At 39.5% G+C, this 25,099-nt stretch overlaps 5 protein-coding genes and 4 long non-coding RNA genes across 17 annotated transcripts; 6 read left to right on the top strand and 3 right to left on the bottom strand.

Annotated features, from left to right (window-relative positions):
* The first annotated feature begins 2,140 nt into the window (after nucleotides 1-2,140).
* LOC124316717 (trace amine-associated receptor 9-like) lies at nucleotides 2,141-3,196 on the top strand. Its single transcript, XM_046782663.1, has one exon. It carries the CDS (start codon nucleotides 2,141-2,143, stop codon nucleotides 3,194-3,196), a length of 1,056 nt encoding a protein of 351 aa, XP_046638619.1.
* Nucleotides 3,197-5,536: 2,340 nt separating this feature from the next.
* LOC124316384 (octopamine receptor beta-2R-like) lies at nucleotides 5,537-8,857 on the top strand. 2 transcript variants are annotated; one of them, XM_046782299.1, is made up of 3 exons: nucleotides 5,537-6,707; nucleotides 6,883-7,402; nucleotides 7,472-8,857. In XM_046782299.1, the coding sequence occupies exon 3, from the start codon at nucleotides 7,486-7,488 to the stop codon at nucleotides 8,572-8,574; it is 1,089 nt and encodes a 362-aa protein (XP_046638255.1). In that variant the 5' UTR covers nucleotides 5,537-6,707; nucleotides 6,883-7,402; nucleotides 7,472-7,485; the 3' UTR covers nucleotides 8,575-8,857. The 2 variants fall into 2 exon arrangements, with proteins under 2 accessions (XP_046638255.1, XP_046638254.1); XM_046782298.1 differs by lacking the exon at nucleotides 6,883-7,402.
* A 409-nt stretch (nucleotides 8,858-9,266) lies between these two features.
* LOC124316589 (adenosine 5'-monophosphoramidase HINT1-like) lies at nucleotides 9,267-9,966 on the top strand. Its single transcript, XM_046782608.1, has 3 exons — nucleotides 9,267-9,609; nucleotides 9,673-9,745; nucleotides 9,804-9,966. Exons 1-3 carry the CDS (start codon nucleotides 9,388-9,390, stop codon nucleotides 9,893-9,895), a joined length of 387 nt encoding a protein of 128 aa, XP_046638564.1. The 5' UTR covers nucleotides 9,267-9,387; the 3' UTR covers nucleotides 9,896-9,966.
* A 709-nt stretch (nucleotides 9,967-10,675) lies between these two features.
* LOC124316189 lies at nucleotides 10,676-13,084 on the bottom strand. Its single transcript, XM_046781988.1, has 4 exons — nucleotides 12,174-13,084; nucleotides 11,303-12,111; nucleotides 10,981-11,235; nucleotides 10,676-10,903 (listed from the first exon to the last, which is right to left on the bottom strand). The coding sequence occupies exons 1-4, from the start codon at nucleotides 12,895-12,897 to the stop codon at nucleotides 10,676-10,678; spliced, it is 2,016 nt and encodes a 671-aa protein (XP_046637944.1). The 5' UTR covers nucleotides 12,898-13,084.
* A 2,964-nt stretch (nucleotides 13,085-16,048) lies between these two features.
* Nucleotides 16,049-17,800, top strand: LOC124316486. The gene is made up of 7 exons (XM_046782465.1): nucleotides 16,049-16,395; nucleotides 16,462-16,551; nucleotides 16,615-16,743; nucleotides 16,807-16,917; nucleotides 16,982-17,158; nucleotides 17,309-17,510; nucleotides 17,581-17,800. The coding sequence occupies exons 1-7, from the start codon at nucleotides 16,345-16,347 to the stop codon at nucleotides 17,652-17,654; spliced, it is 834 nt and encodes a 277-aa protein (XP_046638421.1). The 5' UTR covers nucleotides 16,049-16,344; the 3' UTR covers nucleotides 17,655-17,800.
* A 795-nt stretch (nucleotides 17,801-18,595) lies between these two features.
* LOC124316662 lies at nucleotides 18,596-19,173 on the top strand. The gene is made up of 3 exons (XR_006911926.1): nucleotides 18,596-18,651; nucleotides 18,718-18,794; nucleotides 18,866-19,173. It is a non-coding gene; the product is annotated as an uncharacterized LOC124316662 (long non-coding RNA).
* Nucleotides 19,174-19,476: 303 nt separating this feature from the next.
* LOC124316695 lies at nucleotides 19,477-20,240 on the bottom strand. Its single transcript, XR_006911959.1, has 2 exons — nucleotides 19,786-20,240; nucleotides 19,477-19,709 (listed from the first exon to the last, which is right to left on the bottom strand). It is a non-coding gene; the product is annotated as an uncharacterized LOC124316695 (long non-coding RNA).
* Nucleotides 20,241-20,863: 623 nt separating this feature from the next.
* LOC124316638 lies at nucleotides 20,864-22,271 on the top strand. 4 transcript variants are annotated; one of them, XR_006911895.1, is made up of 6 exons: nucleotides 20,864-20,987; nucleotides 21,072-21,190; nucleotides 21,288-21,362; nucleotides 21,430-21,608; nucleotides 21,728-21,816; nucleotides 21,887-22,271. It is a non-coding gene; the product is annotated as an uncharacterized LOC124316638 (long non-coding RNA). The 4 variants fall into 4 exon arrangements; XR_006911897.1 differs by having other exon boundaries at nucleotides 20,867-20,987; nucleotides 21,092-21,190; nucleotides 21,269-21,362; XR_006911896.1 differs by having other exon boundaries at nucleotides 20,867-20,987; nucleotides 21,092-21,190; nucleotides 21,272-21,362.
* A 212-nt stretch (nucleotides 22,272-22,483) lies between these two features.
* LOC124316630 lies at nucleotides 22,484-24,799 on the bottom strand. 5 transcript variants are annotated; one of them, XR_006911875.1, is made up of 5 exons: nucleotides 24,667-24,798; nucleotides 24,235-24,597; nucleotides 23,925-24,151; nucleotides 23,766-23,864; nucleotides 22,484-22,869 (listed from the first exon to the last, which is right to left on the bottom strand). It is a non-coding gene; the product is annotated as an uncharacterized LOC124316630 (long non-coding RNA). The 5 variants fall into 5 exon arrangements; XR_006911878.1 differs by having other exon boundaries at nucleotides 23,760-23,864; XR_006911876.1 differs by lacking the exon at nucleotides 22,484-22,869 and having other exon boundaries at nucleotides 23,369-23,864; nucleotides 24,235-24,577; nucleotides 24,667-24,799.
* Between the last annotated feature and the right edge of the window lie 300 nt (nucleotides 24,800-25,099).

Genomic DNA, 25,099 nt, shown 5'->3' on the forward strand with positions numbered 1-25,099 from the left:
GTGTAAAATCGTGAAAAAGTATGTGACGTCATATGAGAACGTCACGTAAACCCGTGAATTGGGTAAAATGGTTACTGTCGTCATACAAATACGAGAGTGAATTAAAAATCTACTGAATCTCCAACCAGGGTTCATCGCCTTTTTTTCAAGTTCAGCGTCGACTGGAAAGTCACCGGAATATATTGATCAACGGGGCTCTTATTCTCGTTAACAAATGTCCTCCCGATTCTATTTTTGTTCATAAAAAGAGTAGAAGAAAATGTCTTCCAAGATGATGAGATGAAAGTTTCGCCACTGCCCGCGAATGAGAAGAAATTAAATTCCCAGGTCGCGGGAATATCCCCGATGTCAAATTCATGGCATTACCTTCGTTCACCACCGTTAAATCGAACGGAATCTTAGTGTGGAAAAAATTGAGCCTCGTTTTACGTAGAAATAGATTGGCGCCGATGTCGTCGTATCCGATCCATTTCTGTTTGTCTGTAAACAAAAACGTTTTAGACTTTGATAAGGATTATAAAGTCACAGCAGAGTAGAGCGTTTTTAATTTTGTCGATCCTTTAACCAAAAAAGGAATCCGCTCATGTCCCGTTTGCTGCAGATCTGCACATGAGGTTGGCATTCGATCAATGTCAATTATTTCAATCGTTCGGGCTGTTTAATTCAAATACATTTTGAAAATGAATTAGACCTCTCGGATCTCTTTTGAGTTTTTCTTATGCGATTTTTAGATCTTGACGTAAATTGAGAATTTACTACAAGAAAAATAAAATTTCATTCAATTTATATATTAGGGGACGTTCGCATAATACGTCACGTTTCGAGGGGGGTAAATAAAATTTTGACTGTGTGACATGGGGGGGGGGGGGGTTCGGCGAAGAATAAAACATCTTCCAATATGAAGAATAAAGATACGCCACTCCCGTGAATGGGAAGAAATCAATTCCCATGTGACGGGAATTTTCCCGACGTCAAATTCATGGCATTACCTTCGTTCAACACCGCCAAATCAAACGGCTTTATGTACTAGTTGCGTAAGTAATTCTCGAATAGATTGGACAAGGGGAAAAAGTATCCCGAAAGGTTTGACAGGAGGGCAATAGGAATATGTATGGGTGATAATACGCTGAGTGATGGGTCTGACTCGGCAGATAGTCACGGTTGTTTTAGATAACCAAATATAGATTGGTTAACTGGTGAGAAAATCTGAGGTTGTGGAAAAAAGGAAAAGCGATGTGGGGGGAAAAAATCATTACTTGGTAAAATACAGTTAATACAGTAACAGTTAAGTCACGTTTCTAATTTTATTGATCCTTTAGCAAAAAAAAAGAATCGTTTATGTCCCATTTGCTGCAGATCTGCACATCAGATTGGCATTTGACCAACGTCAAATTATTTCACTTGTTTGGGCGGTTTAACGGAATGTTCACATAATACGTCACGGGAGGGAGGGGGGTAACAAAATTGTCAAGATTTTGTGTGACATGGAGGACCCAAAAAATACGTCTCTTGGCCATCGCTACTGTCGTCTAATAGCGGGAAAATGTTTTATACAACGGGAAAACAATTTGTTGACAAAAAAAAGGAAAAAGGGCTAAGACTCGTTATTTCTAATATCTTATTCGATATATTATTTTTCTTCGATCGGGGAAGGCATGTAAATCACAGATATGCCGGACGTTTAGTTTCATTTTAAAAATAAATTCATTAGAAAAGTACCAATTGCGCTCCTTATTTTGTTTATTTTATTTGTTTTCCTCTGGCGCTGGTAAGAAGTTCAAAAGTTGGTTCCTAGGTGGCAGCAGTCTTCTCTGTCCGGATGAGAATTCCACATTCCGATTTTAAAATTTCAACCTTTGAAAATTTATTGCTATTTGGCCTATTCCAACAGAAACGAAACCTTGTTTCATGAACGCAAATTCAAATGTAGATCTTATATCACGACACCGGAAATATCAAAGCTTTTAAGACCCGTTTGCTTATTAATTCGACAGCCGATGGAATGCGACTGCGCACTGCCAACTCGAAACATTTTCTTATCAATCGGTGATGTTGATATAAAATAATGAGGAGAGGCTTGTCGAAGATCAGTTCACCAACAGACACACAGCCTAAATTTTCAAACAAAGAAAAGGAAACAATGTCGAGTGCTGAACAAGGGAAAATCGACAATAGCTACAACCAAACTTATTGTCCTAACATCAATCACTTTGATGAAGTTGTTCCGGTCGTCTTGCCTCCGGTGTTGTTTGTCTTCCGCACCATGGCCGTCACTTTCGGCATTCCAATCCAGTTGTTAGTGGCCGTGGTGATACTAAAAACTCGACAACTTCACACCCCGCGCAACGCCTTTTGGCTGGGCAACATTACCTGCCATTTCGCCATTCTCCTCATGGGCATTTTCGAATATTGGGCGGTGATTATTAGTACAACGAATCCGCTATCCTGCCGGATTTATTTTCTGTTGGCCGGAACACCTTACACCAGTTTATTGATGAGTTTACTATTAGCCACTGCCGATCGGTGGTTCGCCATCAGCAACCCAATCAAACATCGCAAATACGTGACAGTGGCCGGAGTGGCCGGATGCCTGGTCGTTTCGTGGCTCCTGGTCTTTTTTATTTTAACGAGTCCTTACTGGACGGGTAGGGTCCCGTTCCCGGAACCGTGTAAGGGACTGAGTTTGAATCCGCAAGTGACCAAATGGGTGACAATTTCTCATTTTGTGCTGGCCGTTTTGATCATCGCTGCTCAAATTTCAGTTTACGTCAAAACCCGCCAATATTTACGACACGAAATGGCGGGAGATTTGAATCAGAAGTCGAACAATTCCACTTTAAATTCCCACCCCGACGAATATTTCGTTCATTTGCCCGATAAAACCATTTGCCGGCTGGAATTGGAAGCCTCGGTGACTTTATTGTGCGGAGTAGTTTCACTTATGGCCTGCGCACTGCCTTTGGCATTCGTCTTCTTGACTTTGATTGTCTGTAAAATTGGATTCGAGGCGCTGCAATGTGATCTGGCGACAATTTTGGCTTTGATTCCCTACGCCAGGGAAATGCTCCTGCTCCATTCCGTCATCAGTCCGCTGCTGTACATCCTGAGAAGCCGGGAATTCGCCAAGGCATTGCGCCGGAAACTTCCGTTTTGTTTCAGACCCCTGCGAATCGACAGTCCCATTGAACTTCTTTAATTTAGTCGTCTCATTATCTAAATTTCGTTTCGGACTAATTTCCATCGTATAACTCTGGTAAGTTTATTGACACTGCATTAAAACAATTGTTCCAGTATGTACGGAACTCGCCAATCATCAACTGGATTGACAAGCTATCGTATAGAGAACTGATTGATTTCCACAGATTGCCATAGGCTGGACGCCGTTTGCTAACCATTTCGGGTATCAGAACGGAGCTGGGACTGTGTTCAGGACGAGGGACGAACTCGTGACCATGACGTTACAATGTCAATTGCTCTGACGTTGTGGCTATTAGCGACTGATTTATTCTGGGCAGCTATTCATGTTTAATTCTGTTGTAATGTTGGGAATTCGCAACTGATCAATTACGTATATTATATTTTATTTGTAGAAAGTGTTTTCGGCAGTTTTGATTCTTCCCCAGGCTATTCTAAGTATTCCGTGTACTGCGTCATTCAAGTCTAACTAGATGTATTCGGTTGAAAACAATAATAGGCATTAATGTGAAATTAAATTAGCTGATAGCTATATACGCGAACCGCTGCCATAGCAACCTGTGCATTATAATGAATAACAGGTGGGCTTGTTACCTGTCGGTTCTATACCGGCTGACTTGACGATGAAAATGGGCTGGTTAATTAAACAACAGCTTCCAACTCGGCATGGATCTAGTTCTCGGAGCTAATCCTATGCATGTCTGCTAACGTCATCGATTACTTTTTTATGCTCACGCAAAGCCTCTTCCATCAGTCGTGTGGCAAAAAATTCATTCGGCATCAGGGAAAGAAAAGAAATGGGCCAACAATAGTTCCACCTATATAAATAAATGATTTATTTACTTTAAGCGCTATACTGAGCACCGCTAAAAGATGTAGGTACTACAGCAACTGGTCAAACAATCTCGGATCATCAAGTTATTTTCTACTGCGACAGCTGTGATAATAATTTGGATTAAGTTTTACAATGGATTTAGATGATTGTCATTCGATGGCCTATAAGATCAACATCAAAACAACGTCATCATTTGAATTCAAATTAATGTTCCAGTTTGAACGAAACTTGACAGTTATTTTATTTGACAAGTTATCGTCGAGAACTGATTGATTTCCACAGATTGCCATAGGCTGAACGCCGTCTACTAATCAATTTTGAGATTAGAACGGAGCTGGGACTGTGTGTTTTCCTAGGAACGAACCTGCGACCCATAGGCTTTTCACTTGAATCGTGATGATGACGCCTTGCCGATCTGGCTGAACTGGTGATGTGTCATACTCGGTGTCGTATTGATTTTCACTTGGTAGACATCCGGAAAGGCGGAAAAGTTTGATAAAAAAAACCTAAACTTGTTGTGATGTGTTGTGAACAAACAAGAATTATGCCGGTCTACGTGAGCGGATTACTTGTCTTTTCCTGGGCACTTCCGAGCGACAAAAGGAAAATAATTCCATCATTTTTTCCGGTCCTTCCTTATGTGCTATACCAAGACGTGGGTATTAGTTTTCCAAGTAGAAAAAAAAGTACATCAATGCAGCATCAGCACTCGATTTATTGTAGTTTACGTTCGCCGTTGCCTGGGAACTGACAAATCGCTATATACGACATAACTTTGTTCGACTTCCGTTAGTTCGTATATTTTCACGTGATTCATCGTTTCTACAAAGTCGTCCTCCATTTACTCCGATTGCAGTGAATAGATGCACTGATTATAGGCAACGAATACCTCATTATTCTGGTATTATTAGGATAGACATGACGACAATCAAAATGTTTAAAGAGTACGAGAGTAATACCTTTTTATTTCCGGTTGAAGTTCGTGGCTACTAATTTAAGAAGTACCTATACGGCTATACGTCCCACTAAGTTATGCACGAGTGTTTTTAGAATTACATGGTTTTTTCGTGTCCCTGGTACTCACATGTGTAAGAGTTCCCAGTAGAGATTAACCACTATCGTTTCATTTGTATTTTTAAATGTCGAAATTTGGCGCGTATAACTATTTCAACTAGTGACGTCATGCAAGAGCAGACGCGAAATTCGGACGTGTTGCTTTTGTTTCAATCTTTCAAAGGAGCTGCTCATGAAATTTGCATTTTTCTAGTTAATTATAGCTGACACGTCTAAAGAATATATCGCAGCCTAAGTAAGAGTCTACTTAAGAAAAGTAATAAAGAAAATGAATTTGCTGTCCACCTGTTATTATACTTATTACTCATGTGGCAGACGACCCTCCAAAACCATCAGTCATGCAGGACGAACGTAATAATCGGCAATTTTCATCGGTATCAATCTAGGCTCTTCCCTACCAAGACAGGTTTTCTGATATCGAAAAACGATTAATACAGACTATTATTCAAGTAACAGAGCAAGATGAGCTATCATATAGACCACTTTATCTTTATTAAATATCTGACTTTTTTTAAGAAACGCCATTAACATCCGTTTCTGAAAAAGTCATGTCTCATATTTTTACGAATATATTATGTGGTCTATATGATAGTTCATCTTGCTCTGTTACTTAAATAATAGTCATTATTCAATTTATCATAAGTCAAATCAATAAAAAAAGTATCTAAGGGAGAACTAGGTAACACTGAACGCGAAGGAAAAATTGAAAAACGTATTTTTGGGGGGGTTTGCTTGAGAAAAATGAGTTTCTGAATTGTGAACTTTGTAGATTTTTATGTTTACTTCAAAGTTCACAATCCAAAAAATCATTTTACCTAAGTAAATGTTATAAATTATGCGATTTCCTAATTTTTTATTAAACCTTATGGCGGGGGGTCTAAATTTACTTCAATTTTTTTCAAACTTGGTACATGTATGTAGTTTGACTAGTACAATGATTTTATGTTAAGGCTCGATTTTTAAAACTAACACGCAGTCCAAGCGTGCCGAAAAACCGTCAAAAAACACCCATTTTGACACTTTATGACTTGGCGGGGGGTCTAGATTTTATTTTTTTTTAAGAAAAAAAAAATGGGGTAGTTTTATAACCTATAAGTAATCTGGATCCAAAAAGGCCCATATGAAAATAAAAAAAAGTGCGGGAATGAAACAGACTAGTGTACAGCATGTTGATTGCATGAACTAGAATGCCATGAATATAGTTTCAAACGGCTGCAATATCATGCTTTTGAACTAGACTTTTATTGTCATCTATATTGTTAATACGATGTCCCTCATTTTTTATCAGAATTGTGGTGTAGCATAGTGTTAACTAGAAATTGAAAAGCTAATTCAATCGAATGTACCCAGTAACCTTTGTTGAACATTTTGTTGTACATCTTAGGACTGAATATATCAGAATTTGATGAAGAGCTGGAAACACTGGATTGGAATGGAGAAGACAGATGTCCTTGTGGAGAAGATGACAGATATTGGCTATCACAGACGTGCTGGACCTGGACGAAGGACTTGGACCAGACGAACCCCCAGCCTACGGCAACATCAAATAATCCGATCTGGTATAAACAGCCGGAATGCGGATTACGTCTTTTCATTGCACAAGGTAAAATGCCCTTTGGTTCCTTTAGAAAGAAATTCCCCCATTTATTATATCTACCTGAAAACAGATAATTTAACATTTGATATTTGATATCTTTCCATATTGTCGTCGTGATGCGTAAATGCCATCGCCATGCAACTTCCACAAAATGTTTAAAATCATTTATGGTTACGTCTAGTTACAGCCAATAACTCAAGATGGCTGCAAAAGGGTTTATCGTTTGAATTCCTAAAAAACCTACCAAACATCAAAACGTTAAATTGCCAATTTTAAGTAAAGTAGCCAGACGTTTGTAAAGAAAAATTGGCGGCGACGTTAATTAACGCCCTAGATATACTATACTTTTTCATGCCGACGTTTTGGCAATCAAAAAGCCGCAGTCGTATACAAATCAGCTCGACTGAAGAGTCATGAAAAGCCAATCGCAAATCCTGTTGTTGTTGTCCTGATGTTGTTCTGCATATTGGACTGAGACAAATACCCTTGCGTCGATCAAACTTTGAGTCATCTGAGATAGACCAAGAGTAAACCATTATGCTTATTGCTTTTCGTGAGAAATATATAAAGAGGATAAATTACCAACGAGATCACTTTGAAAATGAAATTTCCTTGATAGGAAAGCAAAGGGTAGGATGCTGCAACTTGGATCATTGCTGGAAATCTTTGTCATAGGCTGCGACTGCGCACCAAATTGTATTGTGCGTATACTTGTCCATGTTTTTCTCATCCAGCAATAACAGTTTGTGTTTGCCCATCGTCACTTTTAGATGTTCCTGAATCCATGGCGAATCGACAAGTCACCCAGGAGGAATGGGCCATCATCAACGCAACCGCCAGTGTCAGCCAAGAAATCCAGGACGAAGTGGTTCCAGTCGTTTTACCCCTGGAACTGCTCATCATCAGGAGCATTGCCGTCATATTCGGCATTCCCATTCAATTGCTGGTGGCCTTTGTCATTTTAAGGTCTCGGCAACTTTATAACCCGCGCAACGCCTTTTGGCTGGGCAACATCACCTGTCATTTCGCCATTCTCCTCATGGGCGTCTACGAGTATTGGTCCGTCATTTTCATCCCCACCATCAGCCGCACTAAAATCTTTTGCCAGATTTACACTCTATTCGTGGGATCACCTTACACCAGTTTATTGATGAGTTTGTTATTAGCCACAGCTGATCGCTGGTTCGCCATCAGCAACCCAATCAAACATCGCAAATACGTAACAGTGGCTGGAGTGGCTGGATGTCTCATCACTTCTTGGCTCCTGGTGTTGTTTATTCTAACGAGTCCTTACTGGTCTGGAAGTATCCCGTTCCCCGAATGTGCAGCCATCAATTCGTCTTTCTTGAAATGGGTGGCGTTTTCCCATTTCGTGATTGTCGGACTCATCATCGTCGCCCAAACGGCCGTTTACGTCAAAACCCGTCACTATTTACGTTTCCGAGCTCATCACGCAGCGACTACGGGAGTTCAACAGCAACCAGTTGACGTTTTATCCTCGGCATCCAATTCGTCGACACTCAAACCGGACAAATACTTTGTGCATCTGCCGAATAAAACCATTTGCCGACTGGAATTGGAGGCCTCCGTCACTCTGTTTTGCGGAGTGGCTTCATTGTGCGTCTGCACTCTGCCGATGGGATTGGTTTGCATCTCGATGGTCATCTGCAAGTTGAATCCATTTCAATGCACCCACGACGATGTGGTGGCCGTCTACCCGTACGCCAGAGAAATGCGCCTGTTGCATTCCGTCATCAGTCCGCTGCTGTACATTCTGAGAAGTCGGGAATTCGCCAAGGCTTTGAGACGGACCTTTCCTTCGTTGCGATCTTTTATTCAACAGGATCATGTTGCCGTCAGTCCGCCCCTTTGAGCTCAGATATTTATGCGCGAATTCTTACACGAAATGAGCACACGATGATACAATTCAGCGTCTTGCGTGTGTATTGCTAATTGAAATTCTAGTCAGAGATGCCGACGTTATCCAACATTCAATTGTTGTTGGTTGATTGATATACCGTCGAAACATCTCGACTATACATGACTGTTGCGCCAAATACATTTTATAAGCCATGTTTCAGAGTAACTGATTGTTAATAGAATAATACAATTAAGTTATTTTTTGTTCCAAGTATAAATAAATGTTACGACTTTTCTTTCCCTCAATCAGTTTCTCAATCTCGAACGGAAATGGAACGACGACAAGGATGGAAACCTGTCGACGATATCGGTGACAGACCTACATAAAAATCCCATTAATAATATTATTTTGTTTTGTCGGATCGGATATTACAATAGACACTTTTATTTCCCGTGAAAGGATAAAAATCGTTCAGCGTGTTATATAACATCGTTTGCCACGCCAGAATCGATTCTTGTCGCCGACAAACATTTTCCTCCAGTAGCATAACTCTCTTTGCCAAATCATTTTCCACCAATTGAAATCGAATGAAAGAGATATACCGCAATCAGGTAAAGTTGTATGGTGCAATTTTCATATTTGCCTCGTTTTATTTATTTTGGCCATTTCGGCCAAGGCCCGCTAGAGGACCTCGTTTAGTATTCGTAGCAGACTACAATGCAACTGTATACCTCTCGTCATTAATCAATTTCACACGTCACATTTTGAGAGAGAGTATAAAATAGAATTAATTCTGGAAATTCTAGTACTATTAATTAGTACGCAATGGATGAAGTAGAACGTGCGAAAGAGGCAGCGGCCCAACCAGCCCCGGCTACGACAATTTTTGGCAAGATTATTGACGGTTCCATCCCCGCCAAGATTATCTACCGGGATGAGAAATGTCTGGCTTTTCACGATGTCAATCCACAAGCTCCAGTCCATTTCCTTGTCATCCCCATCAAACCCATCACCATGCTAGAGAAAGCAGAGGCTGATGATCTTGAGGTACATCCATGTCACCACTGAGCTATATTTAAAAAAAACTATTAATCTGAAATGATTCTACAGCTTTTGGGTCACCTCATGCTGACCGCCAAAAAAGTGGCTGCCGACTTGAACTTGAATAAAGGCTACAGGCTAGGTAACATGAATATATAAATCCTTTCAACACATTTATCTAATACACTTTTTTGTCACAGTGGTAAACAATGGAGAAGAAGGCTGTCAATCTGTTTTCCATCTCCACATCCACGTTTTGGGTGGCAGGCAATTGGGCTGGCCACCTGGTTAAGTTTCTTCTTTCCATCAAATTGAGATTGCTGTAATACCAGTGAGTCTCAAATACATACTCATATAATATCACTTTTAAGTTTATTGTTGCCATTAATACTCTTGTCCAATATAAGCGGTCTAACGAAATAGTCAATTTACAGTGCAAAACTAGACTGTTGGATTTTAAAAATAGTGACACAACATCCAATTATGGGCAACTTGTTGATACTGCACTTTGGTTACACATGTCTAGGAATTTGACCATGAGAGAATGTGTGTGCTCTTGGGTCACTTGACAATCAACATAAAGAAATTTCAATGGCCTTGCTGGTATTTCAAGTGGGTCCTTGAACATGTAAAACGTACACATCAAATGGCGCTAGATTTTTTCAAGGGTTTTCTATACTGCGTATAATTCAAACATGTTGCTTACTTTTGCGTCAAACAAAAACGGGTGATTACAAAAGATTAATTATATCATCCAGAAAATATAAAAAGTGAGGGCTATTTACTTGTTATTGGTCAACACACACGACTCCATTATTTTAAATATTTTTGCCTATTAAGATTTTCAAATGTCGAGGCTAAATATTTGGAAAAATAAAGAAATTAAAACATACACGGTACCGTTTAAAAAAATAAGAAAAATGGATACGACGCCAAATGCCTCAAGACCTGAGAAAAACGGGCCAAAAATTCACACAACACAAACGACACACACGTACAAAATAATTAAATCTTCACTGTATATAAACGTATAAAAATTTGTTTTGTTTTGTTTTTTAAAAAAAGAAACATTTTATCGTCTTCTTCTTCCAAGTCTTGGGGGTGGATCGACGTCCGATCCGGGCCGGCTGAGCCACAACCGAGTCGGAACGTATTGGCATCCCATGTAAAGTGATTTCAGTTCGTAGCTGGAATAAGGTGGCACGGCATCACACGGGGCACCGAATAAATTGTATTTTAACGTCCCATTAGAAGAATCTTCGTACCGACTGGTGGAGAACTTGACAACATCCAACGAATCCTAATTTCAAATGCAAATTCCAATTTTGTAAACTAACAAGTCAATTTTTAGGAGTCTAAATGTGATTTGGAACGAACCTTGAAGGCTTGCGAGAGACACGAGTGGCCGTGAGGATAATTGGCCCAGTGGTACGTGAATTCTCCGACGTGCGACAGCTGATGCGATTGGCCGCTGGTGAACATCAAGACGTTGGCGTGTCGTTTCGATCGTTTCAAACCGTCGGCCAACAGTCCCGAATAATTCTGGTCAACCAAAACGACCACCTGGCGGGCCACACAATCCTGGATGTCGCGAAGGAATTCACGAATGGTATAAACCTCCGTTTCGTCATACTGTCAATCAGAAATAATTAATTTTAATTAACCATTCCTTTTTTAAATTTTAGACAAATGAATTTACCTCTCCATTGTTGTCGGCATCCCACAAAAGAGAAGCGCCATCCGGTCGGGTGGGACTCGACAGGTAAACGACGAGCGAGTCGGCACAATGCGGAGTGGTGCACATGGTGCGGATGTGATTTCGCAGGCCAATTTTCAACGAGGCCGGATACATGGCGGGACGTTCGTTCGGATGGTGGTCGTGATGTCGATGTTGGTTCACTGGTTTCTCCGTACCACCGTTCAACACTTTGGGCGACGAAAAGGAAAATGGATCGGCCGGAAGTGCTGCTCCCGCAGCCACCGATTCCGCCGGATCGACAACGTGCTCTCCTCCTCTTTTAGCCCTGGCTCCGTTGGCGAAAAAGATTTTGATGCTCTGCTTGTCGAATCCGTTGTGACGCAACATTCGGTACATGGAAAGCAACCGGTTGACTTCCCGCTCTCCGCTCCACTGCCAATTCCATCCGCCGGAAATGAGAACGGCCTGGTCGCAAGTCTCGAACAATCGACACCGGGTCTTGACCACGTCCTGGGTGCTGTCGCATCTTTTATGATTGGAACTGAGCGGATCGCAAATCAATTCCGACGTTTCGTTCCACGTCCGCAGCTGCGGGCAAGGAGCCAATCCTTTGACGTCGTTGCTGCACAACAGTCGCTGCTCACTCTGCAGCGGCACCTTGTTCTGCAGGTGGACCAGTGGCAGGAAATCGACGTCGCATCGGTGCTGGCCCTTGTGGCGCCAGTGGGTGGCGCCGGCCGTGGCTCTCCTCACCATCATCCGGTTGGGACACCGATTCTTGAACACTTGATTGATGCATTCATCTCCATCTGAATTGTATTCAAATTTTAAATTAATTGTAAGGGAATTAAATTTTAATTATTTTTTTTACCTAGGGGAATTCCGCCAGCGGCGATGCAATTGACGTCGGACGTGTTGAAATCGATGACAAAGACGTACAGAGTGTGGCCCAAGGCGAGATGAGGTGTCGGGTCCAGGACGATCCAGGCGTCGTGAGCGCCAGTTTTAGTCAAGGCGCCGTCAGGTAAAACGGCTTCCAGTTTGTGTTTTTGATGTTTAACGTCCGTTGCCATGGCGACGTAGAGGTTCATGTTGCTGGCCACGGGTCGGTTTAACGTGTTGGCCGTCGTACTTTGCTGTTGTTGCTCCGTTTCATCCGGCGGACACACTCCGTCCGAACTACAATTGATGTGAAGCGTTTGACTCCGCACGAGTTTGAGGGCAGCATCGACCCAGCGGGTCAACATTGCGGAATCTTTACTCGATCCGGCGTTGGCCGTCATCCTCTGCAGATTGGGAAATTGTTGTTCACTAAAATGAGGTGGTGGCGGAGGCAACAAATCGGAAGTGGCGGGTTGGCACCACGTTCCGATTTCCTTGTCGTACAGAATTTCCCATTCGGGATTCTCCTCCTGTTGTTGTTGTTGTTGTTGCGACCGATGGGGACTAGAGAGATTGTCGGTAATGAGTGAACTGTTGTTGTTGGTCGTCACATTGTTGTTGATGACGTTGTTGTTGGTCTCTGACGGATAGATCGGAGTGGCCGAAGCTCGGCACAAGAACAAAACGACAAACAACAACCAGCACTTTTCCATTTTTTTCCCGTTAAAGTTTCAATTTCAATTTCAAATTTGTAATTCTCCTGTGGTAGTAGCAGTGGTAGTGGTAGTAGTTCACCTGACGAGTAATGGCACTAGTACTGGGGATGGGGACATTGCTGTTTGTTTCGACTTGTTTCAGCGGGAGCACTGGGCAAACGTTTGGGTGGGAAAGTGGCCGACTGGGCCACTTTTATACTTGTGAAGGAGCGGAGGAGGGTCTGAACAAACAAAAAGAAGAAGAAGTGGGGAAAAAGCGGTGGTGATGATCGCTCTGTGTGTAACTACGCCGAAAAAGAGAAGCCCCAAAAGGTGCCGACTCTTCTGGTCGACACGCCCCGTTCCGCCTTCTTTTTCCCCCCAACCCCTCCCTCCATCCCACCTATACACAATAGACCACACGTCTCTTTTCATCCGGCGCGATTGATACAATTGTTTCCCTTCCAAAGAAAAAAAAATCTCCCGACTCGGAAGGAGAAAAACAAAATTTTCTTCTTCTATCAAAAAAGAAAAAGATTTTCTAAATTCCCCCCCTCATATGTGTGTGCGTATAAACTATACACACACATACACTGAGAGAGAGAAAGAAAAGTGTCGGCGTGCGGCATTGATCAAAGGAAAGCGCCGTCAAAGGGAAAAGCGGCAGGCTGTCTACGTTAAGACTTGGACGCGCTTAAGATCAAAGGAAGCCGCTGCTTGTCAGCTCATCGCACCGACGGGACGACCTTTGAGCGAGGGCCACTCACCGCCGCTGCGCACCCAAAGGCATATCGCCTCGCCCACCTAAAAACCCCCCCACCACCACCACCTTTTCTTCTTTTTAAAAAAACCGCATGTGTGTGTGCAAGCCGTTGATGCCATCAAACTTATTTTTTTTCTACTTGGCCAGCATTATTATGAAATGTCTACCCCCCGAAAGAAATATAAGTAATCCAACACGGTATTATTATTATTATTAATTCAACTTTTCGCTGTTTGATGGACTTTGAAATTCGATCGCTGCTGGGTGTAACTGATAACTCGTTTTTTTTCTTATATTTTCAGATTTATCTCGGATTTTTAAAAACGCCGTGAGCGATGGGAAATAATTCCTTGAAATGTGCGTCAATGCTAGGTTTGAATTACCGAAAATTTCCGACCAAATGGTTGGAAAATAAATGCTGCGAGGTAATTTTATAAATCTTATTATTTTAGAGAGAGAAAAAGACGCATGTGAATTATCTACCACCCCGATGGAACAGCGACGCCATCTAAAGTGACCAAAATGACATTTTTAGTAGAAACAATTTGTCTTTTTTAAAATTATTATTTGGGTTACTATTGGACACAGTTTATTGTTTTTCTTAAATTTGATTATTGCAGTTGATTTTCTAGTGAAAAGATAAAGAAAAACATAATGGAGATCGATACCGATGGCAGAAGCTCTGGTACGTGTCTTTTCCCGAGTGTTTGAATGAACCCAGAATGAACCCCAATAACTAAATCAGACAAACAAGAATTTTTGGTTTGTGAGTGATGATTTCATTTGCATGGGAATTTTGTTTTTCCTTGTTTCACTCACCTTTACTCTCCCGCCCTATCCTATCCTCCTGTTTCCGACCATAGAACTCCGACACTGGAAGCAAGGCAACCGAAACTGTTAATCAAATCTGAATTCAAATTAAGTACTAAATAATACTTAAACCCCTGTAAGTGATTGTGTCTATGTATTACACATTTCGATCGAAAATTCAAATTTTTACGTAAGAGTCATCTAGCGGTCTTTTCTAAATGTTTAATTTAAACTGAGGGTATGCATAAGCGATTTTTCATTCTTTAGTATATAGTCAGCTACCTGAGCTGCGTTTAGCAAGGTAACCAAAGGGCTGATAGTAATTTTTTTTTTCATTAAAAAATATTAATAACTAAATAAATAAAATATGATATCTCTTTGTTGCAACCAGGATGATTAGCTTTCGCTTCTTCTTTTCTTATAAGGCAATTCCAGTTTCTTTAGCGAAAATAATTGGAATAGTGGTTCACTGGACGTCGACGTCGGGATTCGAACCCGGGACTCCTGCATGCCAATTGGATACTATACTAACAGGCTACAATTGTAGTTATGGGAAAATGATATATTGTTATATATTCTCAGCCAATACTTTTTAAGGATATGATCTACTTCCGGAAATAGTTCGATCAGGATATGCGACCATGGTATAATGGTTATAGCATCTAGCGTTGTGTCCAATTGTCCCGTATTCGATTCCCACTTCCGCCGTATTGTCCTCCATTGTTGTTCCCCATATCGCTCTGTATAACATAACCATCAACCATGCATGTATTAACCCTTACTAAAACCAACTACTAACTACTACTACTAATTACTAACTAACACAAACAACTAATACTTACACAAACTACTAACAACTTATATGCGCGGCATATATTAAAAAAAAACCTTAGATAAATTCGTTGGGGCAAGTCAGATCGCTTATCATCGTAAGACGTGGGACACTCTTGTACGCAGTAGTACTCGAGGGTTGGCTACTGCTGTAATAGACCGGTATGAGAGATGACGAACCCTGAACGAAAAAACCTTTTTAATTTAAATTTTTTTTTGAACGAAATTAATGAAACCTTTAACTAACTTACTCGGTAGTGGAGATGCGCTGAGAGGTTAATTGATGATAACGACGCTAGCCTAAAGGCTGGCGACGCTAAAGTCTCTTTATTTTATTTTTTCTTGAATGACCAATTAGCGCTAGATGGCTATAGTTGTAAAGGTCATCTAGTGAGACAATCGACAACTAATCCATCCCACATACCAGCAAAAAAACGTGATGATAGAAATCCTTCGGGCATCGGGTAATTTTAGTTTAGCTTTTTTGGGAAATACAAGGAATAAGAAATAATGGAATAAATTCAATCAACAGTTATTCTTATTTGTCAAAACATTTTATCTAACATTAGCGGCGTTGCAGACGACGTTGATGAACGTTCTCACCTAAACTCGTCTGCAAAATTCACTTTTTTTTTGTGCTTAAGAAGACAGTTGAGTGTGGTTTTCAATGAAAGTTTAATCGAATTGTGGTTGCAAGAAAAACATTCTACAAGAAAGTTGGTTAGCGCGAAGTTTCATTTTCAATGTCGTCAATGTCCTGTGCCTCGTTCATTTCCATGTGGTTGAAAGAAAGGAGACCTTTGTCATCCTGGCCACCATTGCCATTACAACAACACGTATAGGTCTTTCAAATACATAATATTTTCACTCATGGTGAAGACTCTAAGACTCCAATGACGAAGAACAAGCACCTGATGAAGTGAACTTGATTGTGAAGAGTCAGCAATAGCCACCTCGACTTGCTGGAGCCTAACTCGATGACAAATTCCAAGTCTACCTGTGTACCTACAAATGATTACTGCAGTTCAATATCAGGAAACCAAATATAGTGATATTTGGTAATGTTAGTTGGTTATGTTTCCACCGATGGTGATATTCCTCATCATGATGCGGTAAGTTTATACATTTCCATGGATTATTGAACTGATTATTTTCACACTTTAAATTCACGATCACAGGGAAATACCACAGCAAATGAACGTTCCAGCCATGAAAACAATGATATTACTGATGAATCCGAAGATATTGATATTCCTAATCATGATACGGTAAATATAGACGTTTCTTTCTGGTTATATTAACCCACTTATTTTCATACTTTACATTCACAGGAAAATACCACAGTTGTTGAAGAATCCAGCCATGAAAGCAATGAAATTTGTGAGAAATTTGACGAACATTTTGTAATGGAGGTACCCTCTCGAGAATTAGTTCTTAAACTGACAAGATGCGACAATTTGGTAACGTTTGGGTTAATAATGTGTTAATAACGTTCAACATAAATAAAATCACTTCGTTATTAGACCAGGGGCAGGAAAGTGATTAAAACAACAAAGTTTTTAAAGAAGAGAAACAAGAAAGGGATTAAAAAGATACTCGAAGAAATGAGTAAACGTTTGAAGGAAAGTCAAAAGGTGAGAGGCAAAATAAAAATATTGGAAGAAAACAGAAATTAATTAATTCTCATTTCTATGTTAGAAATTGAAAGAATCGAACAAAGAAATATTGAAGTTGAAGAGAAGGTTGAAAGATAAACAGGAATTAGGAGAAGAACGTGAACAATTTGGTGAAAGTCGAAGCACGGAATATGTTAAGTCATTTCAGGAAAAGATAAAGAAAATGGAAGAAGAAAAAGATGGATTTTTTGCACCGAAGGTACTGTAATTGTTACATTGATTGATTTTGGATAAATAAAAAACTGCACTACAGAATGCTGTAGAAACTTTATACAGTTTATATACATTATATAATTTATAAAATTTATACACGTGTTAATGCTATATACAAAAAAATTTCTTCACACAGGGCATGTTTTCAATCAAAGAAACATGGAAGAACAAATTAAAGGCTCTTTATCCCAAGGATGAAGAAGAATGTATTTTGAAATTGGTTGATAAGCTATACACGAAAAGTTTTTTGGAAATTCTAAAAAAAACGAATATGGCTTCAAAGGTTGGGTTAGACCTGAAGATTGCAATCGACCCAAAACAATTATCCATGATACGAAGTAAGTCATATAATATTTTGTCATGCATTAAATGTTACCATAATACGTTTCATTGTTCATAATTTATTAGATGTCATTTCCGAGATGTACCGCATCCCGCTGTCAAAAAAAAGACGCTGCCTTCTAATCTCGAAAAGAAAATAGGGCAAAAATTTAATGTCATTTTAGCTTCCAGCAAAGAATGGCTGCAAACGTACAAGGAGTTATTAACTGAAATAGAATCATTGATGGAGTAACAAATAATGATTTGTGAAATAATAGCGGTTCAATAAACGCCCTTTCTCGTTGAAGTTCATTCTTCTATATTACATTATTGATTTAAACCAAATGGGTGTGTTTATATATATATTTACTTGTTTTTTATATCAATGAAATTGATTTTCCCATAGAAACGATAGAATAAAATGTGTGGACTGTACATTTCTTGTATATAATATATACAGTACCTACCTAAAGTTTGGAAACGCGCGCGCGCGCGAGAGAGAACCTTATGGCGTTTAGCTTTTTTTATCGGCGATCCGAAAAATCCAATTTTCGTCGGATCGCGATGAAATTTTTTTTGGCCGTAGCCATTAGGAATAGCAATAAGCTGAATTTTTTTCAGATTTTTCCTACCAAGGGGAGGGTAGGTTTAAAATGGATCCCTAAGTTTGGAAACACGCTATAGTGCTCCATACAAATTAGGGTACTTTGAAGGGGAATAACTAATGGACGGGTAGAGCTAGGAAGACGAGGAAAACTCAGAAATGAAGAGCTTTGCAAGTTCAACAGAAGTCTTCATTTTCAGATTTTTAGCGTAATATTTAATCTAGTCAATTCTGAATTGAAAACATAATTTATTTGTTTGCCCCTCTTTGTCCCTTTTTTCCTCCCCATTTCCACCCCGCGCACCTTTTTCTCTGTTAAACAGAGAAATCGCGCGCTTATGAGGGGGCGACAACCCGGCGTGGGTGGAATGGGTGGGGAAGAAAGGGACTAGAACGGGCAATAAAATGAAAACCGTTTCCAATTCAGAATTGACTAGATTAAATATTACTCGAAAAATCTGAAAATGAAGAATGTTGTTCAGCTTGCAAAGCTAAAAAACTGACAAGGTAAAGTGCCAGTTTGAGGAAATTCTGTGTTGAAAACTGTCATGCAGGTAAAAAAAATTTATTTCAGTTGGGTTAGTTTTTAGTTTCATGATCATTCTCTTGCAATGTTTTAGATGTTCTCCCCTGTGGTGATTTAATGAGGTCATCATGTACTGGATTTAAAACTGTTAATATTTCAAGCCTAGATTGGGTAATCTTAATCTGTTACTTATCAAAACTCTTCTGTAACAAAAAGATTTTTTTTTAACATGCAGATTGCAGATACTATTTAATTTCGTTCGATTTGATTCGATTTTGCTCTGTCCCGCCGTCAAGCCGATGAAATTATGCAAAAAAAAAGCCTTTTTCTTCACCAGAAGTAGGCTATGATGTATCTATGATGAAGAAAAGTGCATATCTGGGCTCCCTTTCCCTAACTAACCACCAACCAACGCCCGCGGTGGTCATTCACCCGCTGTGAAACCAGGAGAATGAGGAGGGCTCTGTTCGAATGGGGACTTGGAAGACGCATGATCAACTTGTGGAGGGTTATAAGTCTAAGCCGGAAGCTTACTATGACTAATCGCTCCCTAGTAAAACTTGCCTCACACTCTATTCTTCTTTGCCCAGGTAATCTCCCTGGGCACAGTCAATCAAGGCAGTCTCCCCCTGTCTTGATTGACTGAACTTTGCAAGGGAAATTGAACATTTCAAATCGATAAAATTAATTTAATGGAGGTAAAATATAGATATGAAAGATAAGGGATGATAAACATACATACATAACAATGGTATAATAAGATTGTATATGTTTCCTTTGTGAAATCTTTAAAAAACAATGTTAGTCATGTAACTTTAATTGAATTTCCCAACTTATTCTCATCATCTGTTACTTTCTTCTTCTGTTTTTTTTTTTTTTTTTTTTCTTTTTTCATTTTCATAACATACTGCACCAACCAGTTAAATTAAACAATTTGACGACAGGGGCCTGTTGCTTTATCAACCCCATTGAATTGTGACACCAAGGACAACAGTGACAGCAGCAACAGCTTTAAGAACAGCTTTCACCATCTCCTTATTAGGCAACATTTCCATTAACAGCATGAACATCAATGGCCGTCAAAACCTACAGAGAAAAAGAAAGATTTATCACAAGTAAGGCAAAGTGCAGAATGACAGGAATAAAGTTAAAAGGGTGATACGTAAAGGTGTAGTATACGATATTTCGTCAACAATCTGGAATCACCAACAGATAGACAAGCTGACAAGGAACATAAACAAATGTTAAGCTGCCTGCTATACCTTGGGAATTTCGTCTGTTGTGATGGGTGATGCTGCGGCGGTGGCTTTTTTTATTAAGACGAGAAACACATTTTGGAGGGGAGAATATTACAAGAGTGTCAAAGTTATTTGCCTTTGTTTGTTAGTTTAAGAGTCAAAGAGCTAGAACAGACATTGTTTTCATGTTACTGTTAAACCTTTCTTTTTTCTGACGCTAGACGGCATAGCCTTTGATCATTTTCCTGTCAGTTTCGTTACGTTTACTTTGCACATCTCTGAAGAAATTTCTCGCTGCTACTGTCAGGAAATTTTAGGTGATAGCTATCAGTTTCTGTTACAGCAACAAAGCTCACTTGTTAGATTTTTATAATAATGTGCTTTAATAGCTACTTCCGGTTTTCTCATTTCAGTCAGTAGTTCAGCAAATATTCATTCGACGCACAAAAAAACCATATATTGTGATCCTCGGAAAAATTGTGGTAAAGTTCATGTTTTTATTTGTACGTACGCGTACTTCCGGTTTCGAGAATGATCCTGAACTATAGTTCAGGAAAATTCTCGATTTTGACCAAATTCTGGATTTCCTTTTAATTTCAGCAAATCGACCCCAAATTTCACGGAGATCACGAATATCTGGTTTATTTGGTTGACAGATCAATGGTTAAGGCGCTATCGCTTACTTCCGGTATACTTCCGGGAAATTTGCATGAAACTAGCAAGTGAGCTTTGTTCTTTGAACTGTTCTCAAGATTTCAAGCTAGATTTAAGCAAATAAAAGGGCACTGTTCAAGTTATAGTTCAGTATCTAAAGAACTGAATTGCTTGGAGTTACATGCTGGCAGATACCGTACGATGACCAGTGCGGTAAAAACATTTTCGATACCCTATATATGTATTATTTTGAATGCAAAGCGATAATGATTTTTAAGATCTACAATATCACTATAATTTAAAAATTTTATGTTGCGTCAGAAATGAAATTACGGGACTTTTCCAAGTTTCAGTCTTCCAGAGGATGTCCAATAGATGGCACGTGTCCTCATTTTCCATGTGATGGCGGATTGTGATGATGAATTGTCAAAAATTTTCTTATTTTTCCACGAAAACTACCGATAATTCATAGGTAAATTCAAGTTTATTTATGTGCAAATTGTTGGTGATTGATTTATAGTGTATGTAATGAATCAGCTTTCATATTTCTCATTAGTCATAACCTGTAGCCTGTAGGAAGGAATGCGAAAGAAAACAGTGGCCTACAAGAAGTCCACCATCAACTCTTTCATAAAAAATCGTCATTCTGCTGAATGCATCATCCAATTAATACAGGTAAAACCAATAATAGCTTACTCACAACTTTTCAAATACTTCTTCACATATTTAGTTAATATTCATCATAATTATTAGTAGTTTCTATTGATCTTAGTAACCCAGTGGCCAGCGTGGACATACATTGTTTTTTCCAAACATGTTTTTCAACAAATAAAGCATTGACAGACAAGTATTATTCTTTTTTTCAGAAAGTTTTAACTTTTATTTGATGTCATGAATTGTATTTTCTATCATAGGAAAAGCTATGGAAAACGTAATGTAGGACATGAGTAATCTTCAGGTTTATTGCAGCTACTTAGAAGAAGTCACGTGAAAAGATGCAGGGCAGGGCACTTATCAACATATGTTCAAAACTGCTGCTGCTGCCTCCGCCTACAGTGACAGGCAGGAAATTGCTCTCTTTCTTCAAATAATTGTAAGTTCAATTTTTTGTTATAACAGCTGTAGTTTCTGAAAGTATTAAAGATTTTTATGTTAAAAAAGTTAATGAAAGTCTAAAATAACTAAATGAATAATTTGTATGTTCTGTCATAGGAAAGGCTGCTGCAGTCATCTAGTCTTCATCCTCCCTCGACTCATTTCGTTTTCTGGATCGCTTAGTAAAGCTGACTGGTGTTATCAATGTAATTTCATTTGTCATACTTCAGTGGAATGTAAATTTGGTTATTAATTTTTTTTTTCTCCTTGAGTTAGCCATTTAGATAACGACCTAGAGGATGCGGCCTACAGACTGTAAACATCAGATGGGATCAGACGTCAGCATCTCTACGAAATGGCGGTGACGTGGCTTCACGCCGACATCAAACATGTTCTACGTGGATCACCATTTATTTTTGGTAGTATGTTTTTGCTTGTTAACCCGTTGGCTGCCACGCCTTTGTTCCCACATGTTAGCTCTGTAGCACGGGCCGCGCTGTTCGGTCTCGTGGTTTACATGCCGCGGGGTCGGACAGTCGCACCAGCCCCAGATTTGGCCGAAAGGCCCCGTTAGGCAATGCACCATAGGGACTTCCCCCTTGTCGATACGGTGATGGATTCTAGAGGTTGTGCATTCCATCTTCTCCTGTCACCGTGTCAGCCCGGATTTGTCAGCAATGGCAAGTCCCACTTGGTCATGGATCCTTCAGACATGGCGCGTAGAGAAGTAGAGAGCAACCTACGGGTTGTATGGCGTGGCAGCCAACGGGTTAATTATGTGTGTGTGTGTGTTAATGTATGTTTTGTTGTCTGTGTGTTATAAAGTGGTGGAATTGTGGGTGGAGGTGGGACAAATATAACACAATTCTATATATCAATTTATGAAGTTTATTTATTACAGTATCATTACCGATTTGACTAATTACTTGATTTAAGAGATCTCACGTGAAAAATAGTATAACAATAACAAGCTTAATCTAGCTCCCGTGTGTCATGATTACCTATCCCAATAAATCTAAACACTAGTGTCTTCTTTCTTCAATATTTTTTTCATTATGTGAGTCTACTTTTCTGTCTATAGCCTTCTCCTTTAATCCCAGATAAATTTCCTTTGTGCTTTTTACTTCACTCACTTACAATGCACAACAATTAAGCTTGTTAAATTGAATTGATATTATAATAATTGAAGTATTCTCTCAAAGCATTCTTGTTTCCTTGTCTAGCTTCACCACTGGAACTCCACCATTCCAATCAGAAACCTAAAAAGAATAAAACTTGTTACTGCCAGCTAAAATGAACAATACAATAAAAATAACAATACAAAACTGACTTTACTATTAACGAGAACTATATTCATAAGCACTTAAAAGGAAAGAGTGTTTCTTTCTTCGCTCAATTAGTTTACCCATTTTTACAAATATTCGAAACCAAAAACACGGTGATAAAGTTTTCACAATAAGCTGGAGTCCAGGAGAAAATGGCGACTGGCAAGGTTGGATTTTAACAAATATTTCCCACGACCACCGTGATTTATGATACTGGAAAATACTGAATATTCTAAAATCGAGGTTTAAAATCTGAAGGGATTTCTTTGTCGAAGAGAAACGCAGACCAAAAACAAACAACGGATTTCGCAAGTCGTCAAAAATTTCTCTACTTTCTTTGTCACTGTCAGCATAGTGGATCAATCTGCATTCTGCAATGTGGTAACACATTCTCTTGATGTGTCTCTGTTACTTAATAATATTCAGTTTAAAATATAAGTTTAAGTTTAAAACTGCATGTACGAGGAAACGCAAATCGGATAAAAATGTTGGTTCCATGATATGACTAGGAACGTGACTACTGGCAACACAAGTCAAAAAATTTGTACGAGGTCGATTTCTCCTTTGATCTACTGGGCAAAAAATAAACTAATCCGAGACAAGGACCAACATCGTTACGAGAGTTGTTCTCCTCCTTCATTATCATGAAACAATCGAATTGGAATGGACAACTTTCTTCAAGACAATTTTCGGCTAGAAACTGCATGCAACAGGAGCTTGTCGAACTGGTGAAGGCAATGGCAGTACTGAGAGCAAGGCACGTTTGAGCAGTATTTCCTTCTTAAGCAACTGAAATCAATTATTCAAGACACCCTGACTGTTACTGTTACCTTAGCTCATCGAAAGGCCTTCAATTGCACGTTCCAGTGCCAGCAGTTGTAATTACAGCGATTGTCGAAACAACGACAGCAGAAGCCGTAACAATTTCCCTAATAACAAGAAAAAAATATAAGCCAAAACAACAATTTTGTAGAATTCATTTTTCTTACATAAAAGTCGGAGTGACGGCGCCGTCGAAGATGCAGCAGTTTCGTCACCAAATTCAAGGTCTGACCTTCGAATGTAATTGTTGTTTAGGTTTGTTCAATCATTTTGGTTCTTCTTCCGTTGCTGGCTGCATCAGGTTGACTTCGGCATGCACTCGAGCTAGCTCAAATTAGGCTGTCACTGTGGGATGGAAGGGTGATTTTTTCATCATTCTCTCCGTTTCATCAATCTGTAAAGAATTGACATAAGTAAAGTGATCACACTGAGAGAATAAATTTAATGGTCGCTAAAACTAGTCTGTTGCTAAGTTACCTGGAATATGATGACAATTTGTCAGGTTTAGGCTATTAATCTGGGCATTGCTCAAGTAAGAACGGGGCTTGAAAACCACTGCCGTGCCAACTACAATGACAGTAATGAAAATATTCTTCTTCATTGTTTTCCCATATCTGTAGAAATCAATAAAATGTTCATTAGTTAGAGAATCAGAATGAGATTGAAATGTTTTTATCATCTGGCGCTTTAGTCTTTCAGTGCATTGGCCCATCTCCTCCTCAGAGTCTTCCAGTTATTAGTCTATGGAGTCCTGAGCTAAGATGATTATTTCATTTCAACCACGTGTTGGGGGACGGGAAACTCATGGATACCACAGATCCTAAGATAGAGCAAAAAGTACTGGCGTGAACGGACCAAATGGTAAATTCTCAATGTAGTAAAGCAGTTCAATGTATGAAACTTTTATACAACGTTATGTTTAGTTGGCAGCCTTAACGTCCATGCAATGGTCCAATCCGCCGCTCGAAAAACAAAGGGAGAGGTGAGTTGCGATTCATGTCCATCAACGAGCAGCTCTGCAGACGTACTAACGTATTTAACGGAAGCGGAGAAACGGTCATCAGCGTTGCCAATTTATGCAACTCGACCGTCAATATTTTTTTTTTTTTAAATAAGAATTCAAAGAATAAAATTGATTTAAGAAGTACAGAGAAAATCCAATGGTTTGTTCTCTCGAAAAAAGTAGGAATATTACAGCCTTACAGGATAAGGATAAACCGGGTAGTCGGGTAGCCTACTCTGAGCTGGATTATTCTTATTCTTTGTCTTGTTACGGCCATTAGCGAGTTATTAAACGTCACACACAATTGTTTTTAATAAACAAAAATCAAAAACAGCCCTT

The sequence above is a fragment of the Daphnia pulicaria genome, chromosome 12 (genome assembly GCF_021234035.1).
Source record: "Daphnia pulicaria isolate SC F1-1A chromosome 12, SC_F0-13Bv2, whole genome shotgun sequence".
Lineage (NCBI taxonomy): Eukaryota > Metazoa > Arthropoda > Branchiopoda > Diplostraca > Daphniidae > Daphnia > Daphnia pulicaria.